This window comes from Rana temporaria, chromosome 5 (genome assembly GCF_905171775.1).
Source record: "Rana temporaria chromosome 5, aRanTem1.1, whole genome shotgun sequence".
NCBI classification, from domain to species: Eukaryota; Metazoa; Chordata; class Amphibia; order Anura; family Ranidae; genus Rana; species Rana temporaria.
The window spans coordinates 9,145,765-9,161,301 of record NC_053493.1 but is presented as its reverse complement, the minus strand read 5'-3'; the positions used below and the strand labels follow the sequence as shown (position 1 = coordinate 9,161,301).

Here is a 15,537-nt window from a genome sequence, read left to right as displayed (position 1 = left end):
ACCCAAGGCCAGATACAAGTCCAAAGGAGATCGAAGATTTGCAGTCCAGGGACCTCGCCTGTGGAATTCACTACCAACCACCATCCGACTGGAGTCGGACCACTTGGCCTTCAGGAGAAAGATTAAAACCCATCTCTTCTGAGGTCAAGGGGTTCCTTACCCATGGAATGGATACAGCGCCCAGAGGCGATTCAGTTCGCATGTGTTGCACTTTACAAGTCTCTCTCCCTTTCTCTCTCACGAATGAAAATACGAACATACAAATGAAAATACGAACATACAAATGAAAATACGAACATACGAATAAAAATACGAACATACGAATGAAAATACGAACATACGAATAAAAATACGAACATACAAATGAAAATACGAACATACGATTGAAAATACGAACATACGAATGAAAATACGAACATACAAATGAAAATACGAACATACGAATAAAAATACGAATATACGAATGAAAATACGAACAGACGAATGAAAATACGAACAGACGAATGAAAATACGAATATACTGTACGAATGAAAATACGAACATAAGAAAGAAAATACGAATATACGAATGAAAATACGAACATACAAATGAAAATACAAACAGACAAATGAAAATACGAACATACGAATGAAAATACGAACATACAAATGAAAATACGAACATACGAATGAAAATACGAATATACAAATGAAAATACGAATATACAAATGAAAATACGAACATACGAATAAAAATACGAATATACGAATGAAAATACGAACAGACGAATGAAAATACGAACAGACGAATGAAAATACGAATATACTGTACGAATGAAAATACGAACATAAGAAAGAAAATACGAATATACAAATGAAAATACGAATATACAAATGAAAATACGAATATACAAATGAAAATACGAACATACGAATGAAAATACGAACATACGAATGAAAATACGAACAGACGAATGAAAATACGAACATACGAATGAAAATACGAACATACGAATGAAAATACGAACAGATGAATGAAAATACGAACATACGAATGAAAATACGAACAGATGAATGAAAATACGAACATACGAATGAAAATACGAATATACGAATGAAAATACGAACATACAAATGAAAATACGAACAGACGAATGAAAATACGAACATACAAATGAAAATACGAACATACGAATGAAAATACGAATATACGAATGAAAATACGAACAGACGAATGAAAATACGAACAGATGAATGAAAATACGAACATACGAATGAAAATACGAACATACGAATGAAAATACGAACATACGAATGAAAATACGAACAGACGAATGAAAATACGAATATACGAAATTACAAACAGACAAAGGATTTAAAATACAGAATGCCAATCGTTCGTTATAGATGTCATTTTCGTTCTTTTGCTGTTTCGGTGTTTCGTATTTTAGTGAGTTTGTCCAATCGCACATTCGTATTTTCGCTTGTTCGTTATTTTGCTTATTTGTAATTCTGTAATTTTTGTATTTTAGTACTTTCAGCTATTCGAATTGATCCGAATGTACGGATACTAACAAATTTGTATGAAAATCCATTCGTTACGAACCAAATCGCGCATGTCTAATCACTTTTGCATTCTGACAAGGTGCTCCATCATGCTGGAAAAGGCATTGTGCCTCACCAAACTGTTCTTGGATGGTTGGGAGAAGTTGCTCTCGGAGGATGTTTTTGTACCATTCTATAGTCATGGTGGAGAAAGCCTCTTGAGGGGGGAGGGGGCGAGCAGGGGTGTCAGGACGCCCACTAACACACAGCTCCTTTCTCTATCTGCAAAGTAGAGAGCGTCCTGACCCTCCTGCTCGCCCCCTCAAGAGGCTTTCTCCACACCAGGGAGAAAGCCTCGCATTACTGTGTGGAGTTACAGACAGAAGAACAGGAAGTGAGGATTTCTTAGAAGAAATAAGGACATTTAAAAGCAAAATGGAAGGATGAGGTAAGTGAAGGAGGACTGCACTAAGGTAAAGGAAGCTATTTAGGAAAAAAAAAATTTCCTTTACAACCCTTTTAATCAGCCACAGAACCTGTGTAATCAATATGTGTTCGGTTTTTAAAGGGATGAGTGCCGACCCTACCTACACTACAACTTCCGAACTACTGGCTATAAGAATTCGGCGGCCCCTTACCTGTCCCGATGCAGAGAGCGGCCAGGAGAAGGATGCTTGCATATGCTGCCATTGTGAGCTGAAGGAGGCTTGTGACTCCCCAAAGACCTTGTGCCCCAATATATACGTCTCCATGTGTTTGTTACAGCCGTCCCCATGAAAACCAACACAGGGGAGGCCGGGATTGGCTGCTTTTTCTATAGATGACAATTATTTTTCAGTTGACCAAATGCCCCTAGGTAGAGTCACATGACGTCCAATGGTAGAGAAATCCATCAATTATGTTCACATGACACCCGGCATTAGGACAATACAATGTCAGGTGTCACGCACCGTTAATTGCAACTTACTAACAATTGTGCAAAAGGGAAAACACATTCCTGTTACTCTGAAGTTTGTAGCAATCGAGTTTCCTATGTGACCGGATTCTTGAGACCTATAAGATGGATCACATCTACCATTAGGTACAAGAGGCTTCTAACAACATGAGCCGAGACAAAGAGGAGACTTAACCACTTAAGCCCCGGACCTTTAGGCAGCTAAATGCCCAGGCCAGGTTTTGCGATTCGGCACTGCGTCGCTTTAACAGACAATTGCGCGGTCGTGCGACGTGGCTCCCAAACAAAATAGGCGTCCTTTTTTCCCCACAAATAGAGATTTCTTTTGGTGGTGTTTGATCACCTCTGCGGTTTTTATTTTTTGCGCTATAAACAAAAATAGAGCGACAATTTTGAAAAAAAAATCAATATTTTTTACTTTTTGCTGTAATAAATATCCCCCAAAAACATATATAAAAATTTTTTTTCCTCAGTTTAGGCCGATACGTATTCTTCTACCTATTTTTGGTAAAAAAAATCGCAATAAGCGTTTATCGATTGGTTTGCGCAAAATTTATAGCGTTTACAAAATAGGGGATAGTTTTATTTTTTTTTATTTTTTTTTACTACTAATGGCGGCGATCAGCGATTTTTTTCGTGACTGCGACATTATGGCGGACACTTCGGACAATTTTGACACATTTTTGGGACCATTGTCATTTTCACAGCAAAAAATGCATTTAAATTGCATTCTTTATTGTGAAAATGACAGTTGCAGTTTGGGAGTTAACCACAGGGGGCGCTGTAAGAGTTAGTGTTCACCTAGTGTGTGTTTACAATTGTAGGGGGGTGTGGCTGTAGGTCTGACGTCATCGATCGAGTCTCCCTATAAAAGGGATCACTCGATCGATGCAGCCGCCACAGTGAAGCACGGGGAAGCCGTGTTTACATACGGCTCTCCCCATTCTTCAGCTCCGAGGAGCGATCGCGAGGGGGCGGCTAGAAACGAATAGCCTCGCCCTCGTCCCGGATCGCTCCTGAAGCCACGGGACAGCCGCATGTACCGGGGGGGGGGGGGTCCCGATCGGACCCCCGACCCACGTCAAGCAGAGCACGTACATGTGCCTGTCCGTGCAATTCTGCCGACGTATATATAATACATGCGGCGGTCCGGAAGTGGTTAAAGGGGTTGTAAAGGTAAAAAAAAAAAAATTCCTGTATAGTTTTCGTTACCTTAGTGCCGTCCTCCTTCACTTACCTCATCCTTCCATTTTGCTTTTAAACGTCCTTATTTCTTCTGAGAAATCCTCACTTCCTGTTCTTCTGTCTGTAACTCCACACAGTAATGCAAGGCTTTCTCCCTGGTGTGGAGTGTCGTGCTCGCCCCCTCCCTTGGACTACGGGAGAGTCAGGACGTCCACTAACACACAGCTCTTTTCTCTATCTGCAGCATAGAGAGCGTCCTGACCAGTGGTGGCCCGTCTATAGAGGGCGCTGGAGCGCCGCCCCCTCTGGCTCCGCACCGCCACTGAAATAACATACATTCATGCATTGCATGAATGTATGTTATTGTTGCCAGCTGCCGCTGGTCTATTCAGGTGGCCGGACCTTGAGCGCCGACCACCTGAATAACGGCAGCTGGTTGGCTGTGCGGCTTTCCATGTACAGCCCTCGTCTCCCGGATGCTTATCCTCGGAACGTACGGGGGGTGCGTTCCTTGGATAAGACTGACGGCCGTCTCAGCCAATCAGGTTCACCAATTCTGGTTATCGGTAACCTGATTGGCTGAAGCGTCACCAAGGCGGGAGAAGACATCAAGGGACGTGGAAGGAGAAAGGTAAGTGCATTTTACAGGGCACAGCGGCGACAATGGGCACAGAGGCGACAAAGGGCACAGTGGCGACAAAGAGCACAGTGGCGACAAAGGGCACAGTGGCATTAATGGGCACAGTGGTGACAATGGGCACAGTGGCAACAATTAAAGGGCACAGTGACATGCACAGTGGCGACAATTAAAGGGCACAGTGGTGACAATTGGCACAATGGCGACAATTGAGGGGCACAGTGGCTGCGTTTGATGGCATGGCACAGTGGCGACAATTGAGGGGCACAGTGGCTGCGTTTGATGGTATGGCACAGTGGTGACAATTGATGGCACAGTGGCTGTGTTTGATGGCATGGTACAGTGGCTGCATTTGATGCCATGGCACAGTGGCTGCGTTTGATGGCATGGCACAGTGGTGACAATTGATGGCACAGTGGCTGTGTTTGATGGCATGGCACAGTGGCTGCGTTTGATGGCATGGCACAGTGACTACGTTTGATGGCATGGCACAGTGGTGCGAATTGATGGCATAGTAACTGTATTTGATTGGATAGCACAGTGGTGATAATTGATGGCACAGTGGCTGCGTTTGATGGCATGGCACAGTGGCTGTGTTTTATGGCATGGCACAGTGGTGCGAATTGATGGCATAGTGACTGCATTTGATGGCATGGCACAGTGGTGCGAATTGATGGCATAGTGACTGCATTTGATGGCATGGCACAGTGGTGATAATTGATGGCACAGTGGCTGCATTTGATGGCATGGCACAGTGGTGCGAATTGATAGCATAGTGACTGCATTTGATGGCTTGGCACAGTGGTGATAATTGATGGCACAGTGGCTGCATTTGATGGCATGGCACAGTGGTGCGAATTGATGGCATAGTGACTGCATTTGATGGCATGGCACAGTGGTGATAATTGATGGCACAGTGGCTGCGTTTGATGGCATGGCACAGTGGTGCGAATTAATGGCATAGTGACTGCATTTGATGGCTTGGCACAGTGGTGATAATTGATGGCACAGTGACTGTGTTTGATGGCATGGCACAGTGACTGTGTTTGATGGCATGGCACAGTGATGTGAATTGATGGCATAGTGACTGCATTTGATGGCATGGCACAGTGGTGATAATTGATGGCACAGTGGCTGCGTTTGATGGCATGGCACAGTGGCTGTGTTTGATGGCATGGCACAGTGACTGCATTTGATGGCACAGTGGTGATAATTGATGGCACAGTGACTGCATTTGATGGCATGGCACAGTGGTGAAAAATGATGGCACAGTGGCTGCGTTTGATGGGCACAGTGAGGCTGCAATTTCTTTCTTTTTTTTTTTTCATTTGCGCCCCCCCAAAAATTTTGAGCACCAGCCGCCACTGGTCCTGACTCTCCTGTAGTCCAAGGGAGGGGGCGAGCACGACACTCCACACCAGGGAGAAAGCCTTGCATTACTGTGTGGAGTTACAGACAGAAGAACAGGAAGTGAGGATTTCTCAGAAGAAATAAGGACATTTAAAAGCAAAATGGAAGGATGAGGTAAGTGAAGGAGGACTGCACTAAGGTAAAGGAAGATATTTAGGAAAAAAAAAATTACCTTTACATTCCCTTTAAGCCTCGTACACACGATCGGTTTGTCCAATGAAAACAGACCACCGGTCTTTTTTTCCATCGGTGAAAAAAAATAGAACATGTTTTAAATTTTTCCTTTGAATCGAAAACCGATAGAAAAAAACGATCGTCTGTGTGGAAGTCCAAAGGTCAAAAATCCACGCATGCTCAGAATCAAGTCGACGCATGCTCGGAAGCATTGAACTTAATTTTTCTCAGCACGTCGTAGTGTTTTACGTCACCGCGTTTTGGCACGGTCGGATTTTTGACCGATGGTGTGTAGGCAAGACTGATGAAAGTCAGCTTCATCGGATATCCGACGAAAAAATCCATCGGATTAGATTCCATCAGAAATCCGAACGTGTGTACAGGGCTTAAGCCTCGTCCACGCGCTCGATTTTCTCGGCAAGAAAACTGCTGGCAGAGCTTTCTTGCCGAGTAAACCGAGCGCGTGTACGAGGCTTTCAGGTTTCTCGTCGGGGAATCTGGCCAGAATCTCGATGAGAAAAATAGAGATCCTGCTTTCTATTTTCTCGTTGGGATTCTTGTCGGCCTGTTTCCCGACGAGAAAACCGAGAGTGTGTATACTTACCTGTCGCCGTGGAAACCCGCGCATGCTCGAAATGACTTTGACGCATGCGCGGTAGCTTCCACGGCATAGGTAGGGTGCAGCAAGATGGCGGCCACGGCATCAAATGTGCCGAGCGCATGCTCGTCGTACGCGATGACGTCACCGCGTTCTTGCGTTTCAAAAGAACCATGGTTCTTTTGAAAGGTCTGTGTGTACACTCGGGGCGGCAAGAGATTCTCGCCGGCAAAGACTAAGGCCCGGATTCACGTAGAGCCGCGTAAAATTGTGCGGGCGTAACGTATCTGATTTACCTTACGCCTCCGCAACTTACACGGGCAAGTGCAGTATTCACAAAGCACTTGCTCCGTAAGTTGCGGCGGCGTAGCGTAAATCGGCCGGCGTAAATCCGCCTAATTAAAATTTGGTTTGGGGGGGCGTGTTTTATGCAAAACTACTGTGACCCAACGTGATTGACGTTTTTGCGGAACGCCGCATGCGCCGTCCGTGGAATTTCCCAGTGTGCATTGCTCCAAAGTATGCCGCAAGGACGTCATTGGTTTCGACGTGAACGTAAATGACGTCCAGCCCCATTCACGGACGACTTACGCAAACGACGTAACTTTTTCCAATTTCGACGCGGGAACGACGGCCATACTTAACATTGGCTGCGCCACATATAACAGGGGCAACTTTACGCCGGGAAAAGCCTAACGTAAACGTCGTAACTTTACTGCGTCGGCCGCGCGTACATTCGGGAATTTGCGTATCTAGCTAATTTGCATACTCGACGCGGAATTCGACGGAAGCGCCACCTAGCGGTAAAAAAAAATGCAGTTAAGATCCGACGGCGTAAGAGACTTACGCCTGTCGGATCTAATGGATATCTATGCGTAACTGATTCTAAGAATCAGACGCATAGATACGACGGGTCGGATTAGGACTTGCAACGGCGTACATGGCGCTGCGCCGTCGTAAGTCCTTTGAGAATCTGGGCCTACGTTTTTTTTCCTGATGAGATTCTGGCCCGTGTGTATACTACATGTATACTTGTAAAACGAACTCTGTGGCTCTAAAAGAGGCCGAAAACTGGCCTTACCTGTACACATGCTGATATAATCTGACAATAAATTACTCATTTCAATGGCTTATGAAAAGGTTAAATATGTTTATTTTTGTTTGTTTTGTTCTTTTTGTAAATACGGCAATCAAATTATTCAATTAACCCCTTCCATACCGGGCACTTACGCACCTTCCTGCCCAAGCCAATTTTCAGCTTTCAGCGCTGTTGCAATTTGAATGACAATTGCGCGGTCATGCTACACTGTACCCAAATAAAATTTTTATAACTTTGTTCCCACAAATAGAGCTTTCTTTTGGTGGTATTTGATCACCTATGCGATTTTTATTTCTTGCGCAACAACTAAAAAAAGACCAACATTTTTGAAAAAAAATTAAGGGCCAGATTCACGAATATTTACGGCGGCGTAACGTATCCCCTTTACGTTACGCCGCCGCAAGTTTTCGGCGTAAGTGCTTGATTCACAAAGCACTTGCCTGTAAACTTGAGGCGGCGTATCGTAAAGCCGTCCGGCGCAAGCCTGCCTAATTCAAATGGGGCGTGTACCATTTAAATTAGGCGCGTTCCCGTGCCAAACGTTCTGCGCATGCTCTGTTAGGAAATTTCCCACCGTGCTTTGCGCGTAATTACGGCGCCCCAACGTGTTTTTTGAACGGCGACGTGCGTAACGTACTTTCGTATTCCCGGACGTCTTACGCAAAGAAAATAAAAATCGAAATTCGACACGGGAACGACGGCCATACTTTAACATGGCTGGTAAAAATCTAAGCCATGAAATAGCAGGCTTAAGTTTGCGATGGGAAAAGCCGACCAGCGACGACGTAAGAGAATGCAACGAACGCGCGTACCTTCGTGGATCGCCGTAAACAGCAAATTTGCATACCCGACGCTGGAAAACGACGCAAACTCCACCCAGCGGCCGCCGGAAAATTACACCTAAGATCCGAAGCCGTACGCCTGTCGGATCGAAGCCAAAAGCCGTCGTATCTTGGTTTGAGGATTCCAAATCAAGATACGATGCGGCAAATTTGAAAATACGCCGGCGTATCAGTAGATACGCCGGCGTATTTCTGCTGTGAATCTGGCCCTACGTTTTTATTTTTTTCTGTTAATTTTTTTTTGTAAATAAGTAAGTATTCTTCAATTATGGGCACTGATATGGCGGCACTGATGGGCACCGATGAGGTGGCACTGATGGGCCCTGATAGGCGGCACTGATGGGCACTCATAGACGGCACTGATGGGCACTCATGGGTGGCACTTATGGGTGGCACTGATGGGTACTTATGGGTGGCACAGATGGGCACTGATAGGTGGGCACTGGGCATAGATGGGCACTAAGAGGTGGCACTGATGGACACTGGGTGGCACTGATGGCATTGCTGGGCATCATTTCAGCCAGTGCCCATGTTGCCAGTCAGTGCCCATTTGTGGGCACTGATTGGCATCGATTGTGTTATTTCTTTTTTTATTTGTGGTTTTTTTTTAGCACTAGGGGGCACTCCCTGGTGGTCCAGTGTTGGCATCCGAGGGGGGGCTGCGCTGATAAACAATCAGCGCGAACCCCCCTCTGTCAGACGCGAGTGAGGAAGAGCCGATCAACGGCTCTTCCTGTTGACATCGTGATCAGCCGTGGTTGGACACGGCTGATCACGTGGTAAAGAGCCTCCGCCGGAGACTCTTTACCGAGATCGGAGATGCAGGGTGTCAGACTGACACCCCGCATCACCGATCGCCGCGATGCGCGCCCCCCATCAAATCCTGCAGGACGTCAATAGACGTCCAATCAGGATTTCACAGTCACTTCCCGGACGTCAATTGACTATTGACCAGACGGGAAGTGGTTAATCTGCCATTATATTCTGGTTATCAGGTGAGGTGGCAAATAAGACTGTGCACTGTCAAAAATGTGTTTATTTTCATTCTCTCTTTTTTTTTTTTTTTTCGTTTTTCAGGTTTGATAGTAAATTCGTAAATTAGAAAAAAAGAAAATCAGAAAATTCTTAAGAATTTAGCACTACCCCCGGAGGAGCTGCTGGTTATATTTTGGGCGGCACGTTACCTCTCTGTTCTCGCTATGTTTGACTGTAAGGATGGTGTTCTTAGGGTCATAGTCAGCATAGTCGAGTTAATGCCAAACAGCTCAATTTTGGTCTTAACCACTTCAGCCCCGGACCATTTTGCTGGCCAAAGACCAGGCCACGTTTTGCGATTCGGCACTGCGTCGCTCTACCTGACAATTGCGCGGTCGTGCGACGTGGCTCCCAAACAAAATTGATGTCCTCCCCCCCCCCCCCCCCCCCCCCCCCCACAAATAGAGCTTTCTTTTGGTGGTATTTGATCACCTCTGCGGTTTTTATTTTTTGCGCTATAAACAGAAAAAAGAGCGACAAATTTAAAAAAAAAGCAATATTTCTTACTTAAATATCCTCAGTTTAGGCCGATACGTATTCTTCTACATATTTTTGGTAAAAAAAAAAAATCGCAATAAACGTTTATTGATTGGTTTGCGCAAAAGTTACAGGGCTGGATTCAGATACATTGCCGTATCTGTCCGCCTGGCGTAACGTATCTGAGATACGTTACGCCGCTCTAACTTTGGGCGCGAGTACTTTATTCAGAAAGAACTTGCGCCCTTAGTTAGAGCGGCGTAGCCTATGTGTTGCGGCGTAAGGCCGCGTAATTCCAATGGGGATGTAGGGGGCGTGTTTTATTTAAATTTCCCTTGACCCCGCTATTTTTACGTTTTACTTGAACGGCGCATGCGCCGTCAGTAAAATCTCCCAGTGTGCATTGCTCTAAATGACGTCGCAAGGATGTCATTGCTTTCGACGTGAACGTAAATTTTGTCCAGCCGTATTCGCAAACGACTTGCGCAAACGACGTAAAATTTCAAAACTCGGCGCGGGAACGACGGCCATACTTAACATCAGCTACCCCTCATATAGCAGGGGTAACTATACGCCGGAAAAGGCCGAACGCAAACGACGTAAAAAAAAGCGACGGGCGGTCGCTCGTTTCTGAATCGGCGTAAATCCTCATTTGCATATTCCTCGCGTAAAAATACCGAAGCGCCACCTAGCGGCCAGCCTGAAATTGCAGCCTAAGATCCGACAGTGTAAAACACTTACACCTGGCGGATCTTAGGGATATCTATGCGTAACTGATTCTCTGAATCGGTCGCATAGATACGACAATCGGAATCTCTTTCTGAATTTGGCCCACAGTGTCTACAAAATAGGGGATCGTTTTATGGCATTTTTATTAATATTTTTTTTTTTACTAGTAGCGATTTGTATCCTGACTGCGACATTATGGCGGACACATCGGACACCTTTGACACTATTTTGGAACCATTGTCATTTTTACAGCAATCAGTGCTATAACAATGCATTGATTACTATAAAAATGACACTGGCAGTGAAGGGGTTAACCTGTAGGGGGTGCTGAAGGGGTTAAGTGTGTCCTAGGAAGTGCTTGTAACTGTTAGGGGGGGTGGCTTGCCATGACACGTCACTGATCGCTGTTCCCGATGACAAGGAACAGATGATCAGTGACATGTCACTAGGCAGAACGAGGAGATGTTGTGTTCACACTGACATCTCCCCGTTCTTCAGCTCTGTGACCCGGTCGCGGGACACCAGCAGCAATCGGTCATACGGGCACGGTCGCGGAGCACACGGCAGGGTCACGAGCGTGCCGCCGGCAGTCGTGCGCACGACCGCGCGGCTCGCAAATTAAAGGGGACGTACCTGTACGCCAATTTGTGCAGCTGTGCCATTCTGTCGACGTACTGGACATCCTCCGTGCGCCGGTCGGGAACCGGTTAACTGACCACAGCACATTCTTCCAATCCTTTTCTGAATTAGTTAGATGTTCATTTAATATGACTGTACATGTGCCTTCTTGATGAGGGGGGAGCACCGTATTTGGAGGAAGAAAAATGCTGACTGTGGCCCTAAGAACACCATCTGTACATCTGTAAAGACCAAAATCCCTCCTGAGATGTGTGGAGACCTGATCACCAACTACAAGGAACGTCTGACCTCTGTGCTTCCCAACAACGAGGGTTTCTCCACCAACTACTAAGGGGATCAAATACTTATTTTACTCACTGAACTGAAACTTAATTTATAACATTTGTATTGTGTGTTTTTTATGGATTTTTGGTTGATATTCTGTCTCTCAGGGCCGATCCTAGGCAGGGTGCGTGGGGTGCTCCGCACCCAGGCGCTGCAGAGGTGGGGGCCCTGAAGCTCCAAAGTGCTCCCCTCCCTCCTCCTTGTCTGTGTCCAGAGGTGGAGCGCATGTAGCGGGTGCTGCTGTTCCCCATCCTGTTTGCTCTCTCCGCTGGCAACCGACAAGAGCGCATACCTCCCGCTGTCCCCGGAATCCATGTTGGGTACCGCAGCAGAGCCTAGTACTAGAACACGTTTCGGTACTAGGCTCCACTAATTAATTCTGTCCCGTGCGCATGGTTTAGTCTCCCGTCTGCCCCGCCCCCTCTGCATGTCGGCTCTTCTCCCATAGGCGGTGTGATGAGAGGCTTCTGGGTTGGCTGGAGCTGCTACCAATCATCCCAGAAATGCTCTCCGAGTGCCACCCTCCTAGTAACCAAAAATGCCACGTATGACCCGCCCCCCTGTAATGTGCTTCTGCTCTAAGCACACCTGAGCTACAGGGATCTATTGGACAGGTACTGATCTATGGGGACACCTGCTGTGGGGTGGCTCTGATGGGGGACACCTGCTGTGGGGGGCTCTGATGGGGGACACCTGCTGTGGGGTGGCTCTGATGGGGGACACCTGCTGTGGGGGGCTCTGATGGGGGACACCTGCTGTGGGGGGCTCTGATGGGGGACACCTGCTGTGGGGGGCTCTGATGGTCGACACCTGCTGTGGGGTGGCTCTGATGGGGGACACCTGCTGTGGGGGGGCTCTGATGGGGGACACCTGCTGTGGGGTGGCTCTGATAGGGGACACCTGCTGTGGGGGGTGACTCTGATGGGGGACACCTGCTGTGGGGGGCTCTGATGGGGGACACCTGCTGTGGGGTGGCTCTGATGGAGGACACCTGCTGTGGGGGGGCTCTACTGGGGGACACCTGCTGTGGGGGGGCTCTGATGGGGGACACCTGCTGTGGGGGGGCTCTGATGGGGGACACCTGCTGTGGGGGTGGCTCTGATGGGGGACACCTGCTGTGGGGTGGCTCTGATGGGGGACACCTGCTGTGGGGGGCTCTGATGGGGGACACCTGCTGTGGGGGGCTCTGATGGGGGACACCTGCTGTGGGGGGCTCTGATGGGGGTTTCCCAGGTGGTGAGATTGATTATTTTTACCTGTCTCTGTTAAAAAAAAAAATCTTCCAGTGTTTAGGGAGGGAAAAGCAAATCTCTCACCTGAATATTTGCTACCCTCTGGCCAATCCCTGGGGAGGTGTGCTCGGTAGGTGGTCAGGTCGGTGGTATACAGGGGCTGCAGTATACTGGGGTGGTAGCAAGAAGAGCCGGTGTTCTGATGAATAAGTTCCCCCCGGCGGATAAGGACCCCCCCCTGTACTGCGCAGGCGTGAACTGAGCTCCACGAAAATAGCCGAACGTAGAGCTGAGTGTCAGCTCTAGATGGCGCCTGCGCAATGACGGACGGGTGCTTTTGATAGGACGATGTAACTAGTTATTGCAGCAGGTCCAGTGCGACGTGGACCTCGCTGAAAGTGACCAGTTGGCCTCACATCCTCGCTTCGCTCGCTCTGGCTCTTTTTTAACATGTTAAGGAATGAGCCTGGATGTTGGTATGCGCAGGCGCCATCTAGGGTGACCACGTGTCCCGGATTGCCCGGGACAGTCCCGCATTTTCCGGGACACAATACAGTGTCCCGGAATGAAACTGACACAGCTACCCCCCTCGGGCCAATCTGATGCCCCCAAAAAAGGCCGCCACATCACTGCTTTAATCACTGAGAGTACTTGCCCTGGCCGGGAATGCCTGGAGGAGCACAATCCCCGCCCCCTGCTTGTGATTGGAGAAATCATAAATCCCACCTCTTGTGTCCAATCACTGTGCTGTGATTCGTTACAGCACAAGCTGATTTTTGGGAAGGGGGGTGTCCCTGAATGGTAGTTTGGAAATGTGGTCACCCTAGCGCCATCTAGAGCTGACTCTCAGCTATACATATTCGGCTATTTTCTGAGGCTCAGTTGATGGCTGCGCAGTACAAGGGGGTCCTTATCCGCCGGGGGAACTTTTTCGGCAAGACACCGGCAAAACTGTAATCCTTGAAGTGCCGTTTACTGCTACATCAGAGTGACAATAAAACAATAATGCTGACGCTTTTTGGCAATAGCCTGATGTCGCATACACACGATCATTTTTCGGCTTGAAAAAAACTTTTTTTTTTTTTAAATGTCATTTAAAACGATTGTGTATGGGCTTCACATCATTTTTCGGCTTCTGAAAAAGCGACAAAAAAAAAATTCAAACATGCTGCATTTTTTAACGACGTTTTAAACTATGTCGTTTTTCGGGTTGTAAAAAATGATCGTGTGTGGGCTAAAATGACGTTAAAAACCCACGCATGCTCAGAAGCAAGTTATGAAACTGGAGCGCTCGTTCTGGTAAAACTACCGTTGGTAATGGAGCAGTGGCGGTTCGTCCATAGAGGGCGCTGGAGCGCCGCCCCCTCTGGCTCTCACCGCCACTGAGTCTAATAACATAGATTCATGCATTGCATGAATCTATGTTATTATCGCCGCTGCCGCTGTTCTACAATTGATGGGCACAGTGGTGACAACAATTCAGGGGCACAATGGTGACAACAATTGATGGGCACAGTGGTGACTACAATTGATGGACACAGTGGTGACAACAATTCATGGGCACAATGGTGACAACAATTGATGGGCACAGTGGTGACAACAATTGATGGGCACAATGGTGACAACAATTGATGGGCACAGTGGTAACGTTTGATGGCATGGCACAGTGGCTGCCTTTAGCATGGCACAGTGGTGACGACAATTGATGGGCACAGTGGTGACAATTGATGGGCACAGTGGTGACAATTGATAGCACAGTGGCTGCGTGTAATGGCATGGCACAGTGGTGACAGTTGATTGGCACAGTGGCTGCGTTTGATGGCATGGCAAAGTGGCGACAATTGATGGCACAGTGGCGACAATTGATGGCATGGCACAGTGGCTGCAATTGATGGGCACAGTAGCTGTGTATGATGGGCACAGTGGCTGCCTTTGATGGGCACAGTAGCTGTGTATGATGGGCCCAGTGGCTGCCTTTGATGGGCACAGTGACTGCAATTGATGGGCACAGTAGCTGTGTATGATGGGCACTGTGAGGCTGCAATTGTTTTTTTTTTGTTTGTTTGTTTGCGCCCCCCAAAAATTTGGAGCACCAGCCGCCAGTGTAATGGAGTAAGCACATTCATCACGCTGTAACAGACAGAAAAGCGCAAATCGTCTTTTACTAACACAGAATCAGCTAAAGCAGCCCAAAGGGTGGCGTCATCCGCATGGAACTTCCCCTTTATAGTGCCGTCGTACTTTGCTAGAGCATTTTTTTAAAACGATGGTGTGTGGGCAACGTAGTTTTAATGATGAATTTGGAAAAACGCAGTTATTTTTCATGCCAAAAAATGATCATGTGTACGCGGCATTAGTCGTAGCTAGTTTGAAACAGATATGGCAGAATATATATATATACTCGCATACACATATGCAAACTCCACCGCTGCATAATTGGCCTATCAGGTTACAGAAAATTAACATATTTAATTGATACCACCAATTATTCAAGTGGTTAGTAACTACACCTGTTTTTAGCCAGCATGAGAAGGAGGAGAGGAAAGAAAGGCAATATAAAAAAGTATACTGGGTGCCTTGATTTGGCCGCTGCACCTTACACATTAATTTGCAAATGTGTGCAAACTAAACCCTTTGGCCCGGATTCACAGACATTGGCGCATATTTATGCCGGCGT

The 15,537-nt window shown here is 47.1% G+C and overlaps 1 protein-coding gene across 3 annotated transcripts in view; it reads right to left on the bottom strand.

Moving 5' to 3' along the window:
• LOC120939780 (lymphocyte antigen 6E-like) overlaps positions 1–15,537 on the bottom strand; it is a 440,733-nt gene that overhangs the window by 169,251 nt on the left and 255,945 nt on the right. Inside the window, exon 1 of one of the 3 annotated variants that reach the window (XM_040352135.1) lies at positions 2,163–2,335. The exons of 1 other annotated variant lie outside the window; for it this stretch is intronic. In XM_040352135.1, coding sequence (XP_040208069.1) covers positions 2,163–2,214 — 52 coding nt within the window. In that variant the 5' untranslated portion in view covers positions 2,215–2,335. Of the gene's footprint in view, positions 1–2,162; positions 2,336–15,537 lie in introns of those variants that run through there. One more of the 3 variants, XM_040352134.1, reaches the window with a different exon arrangement.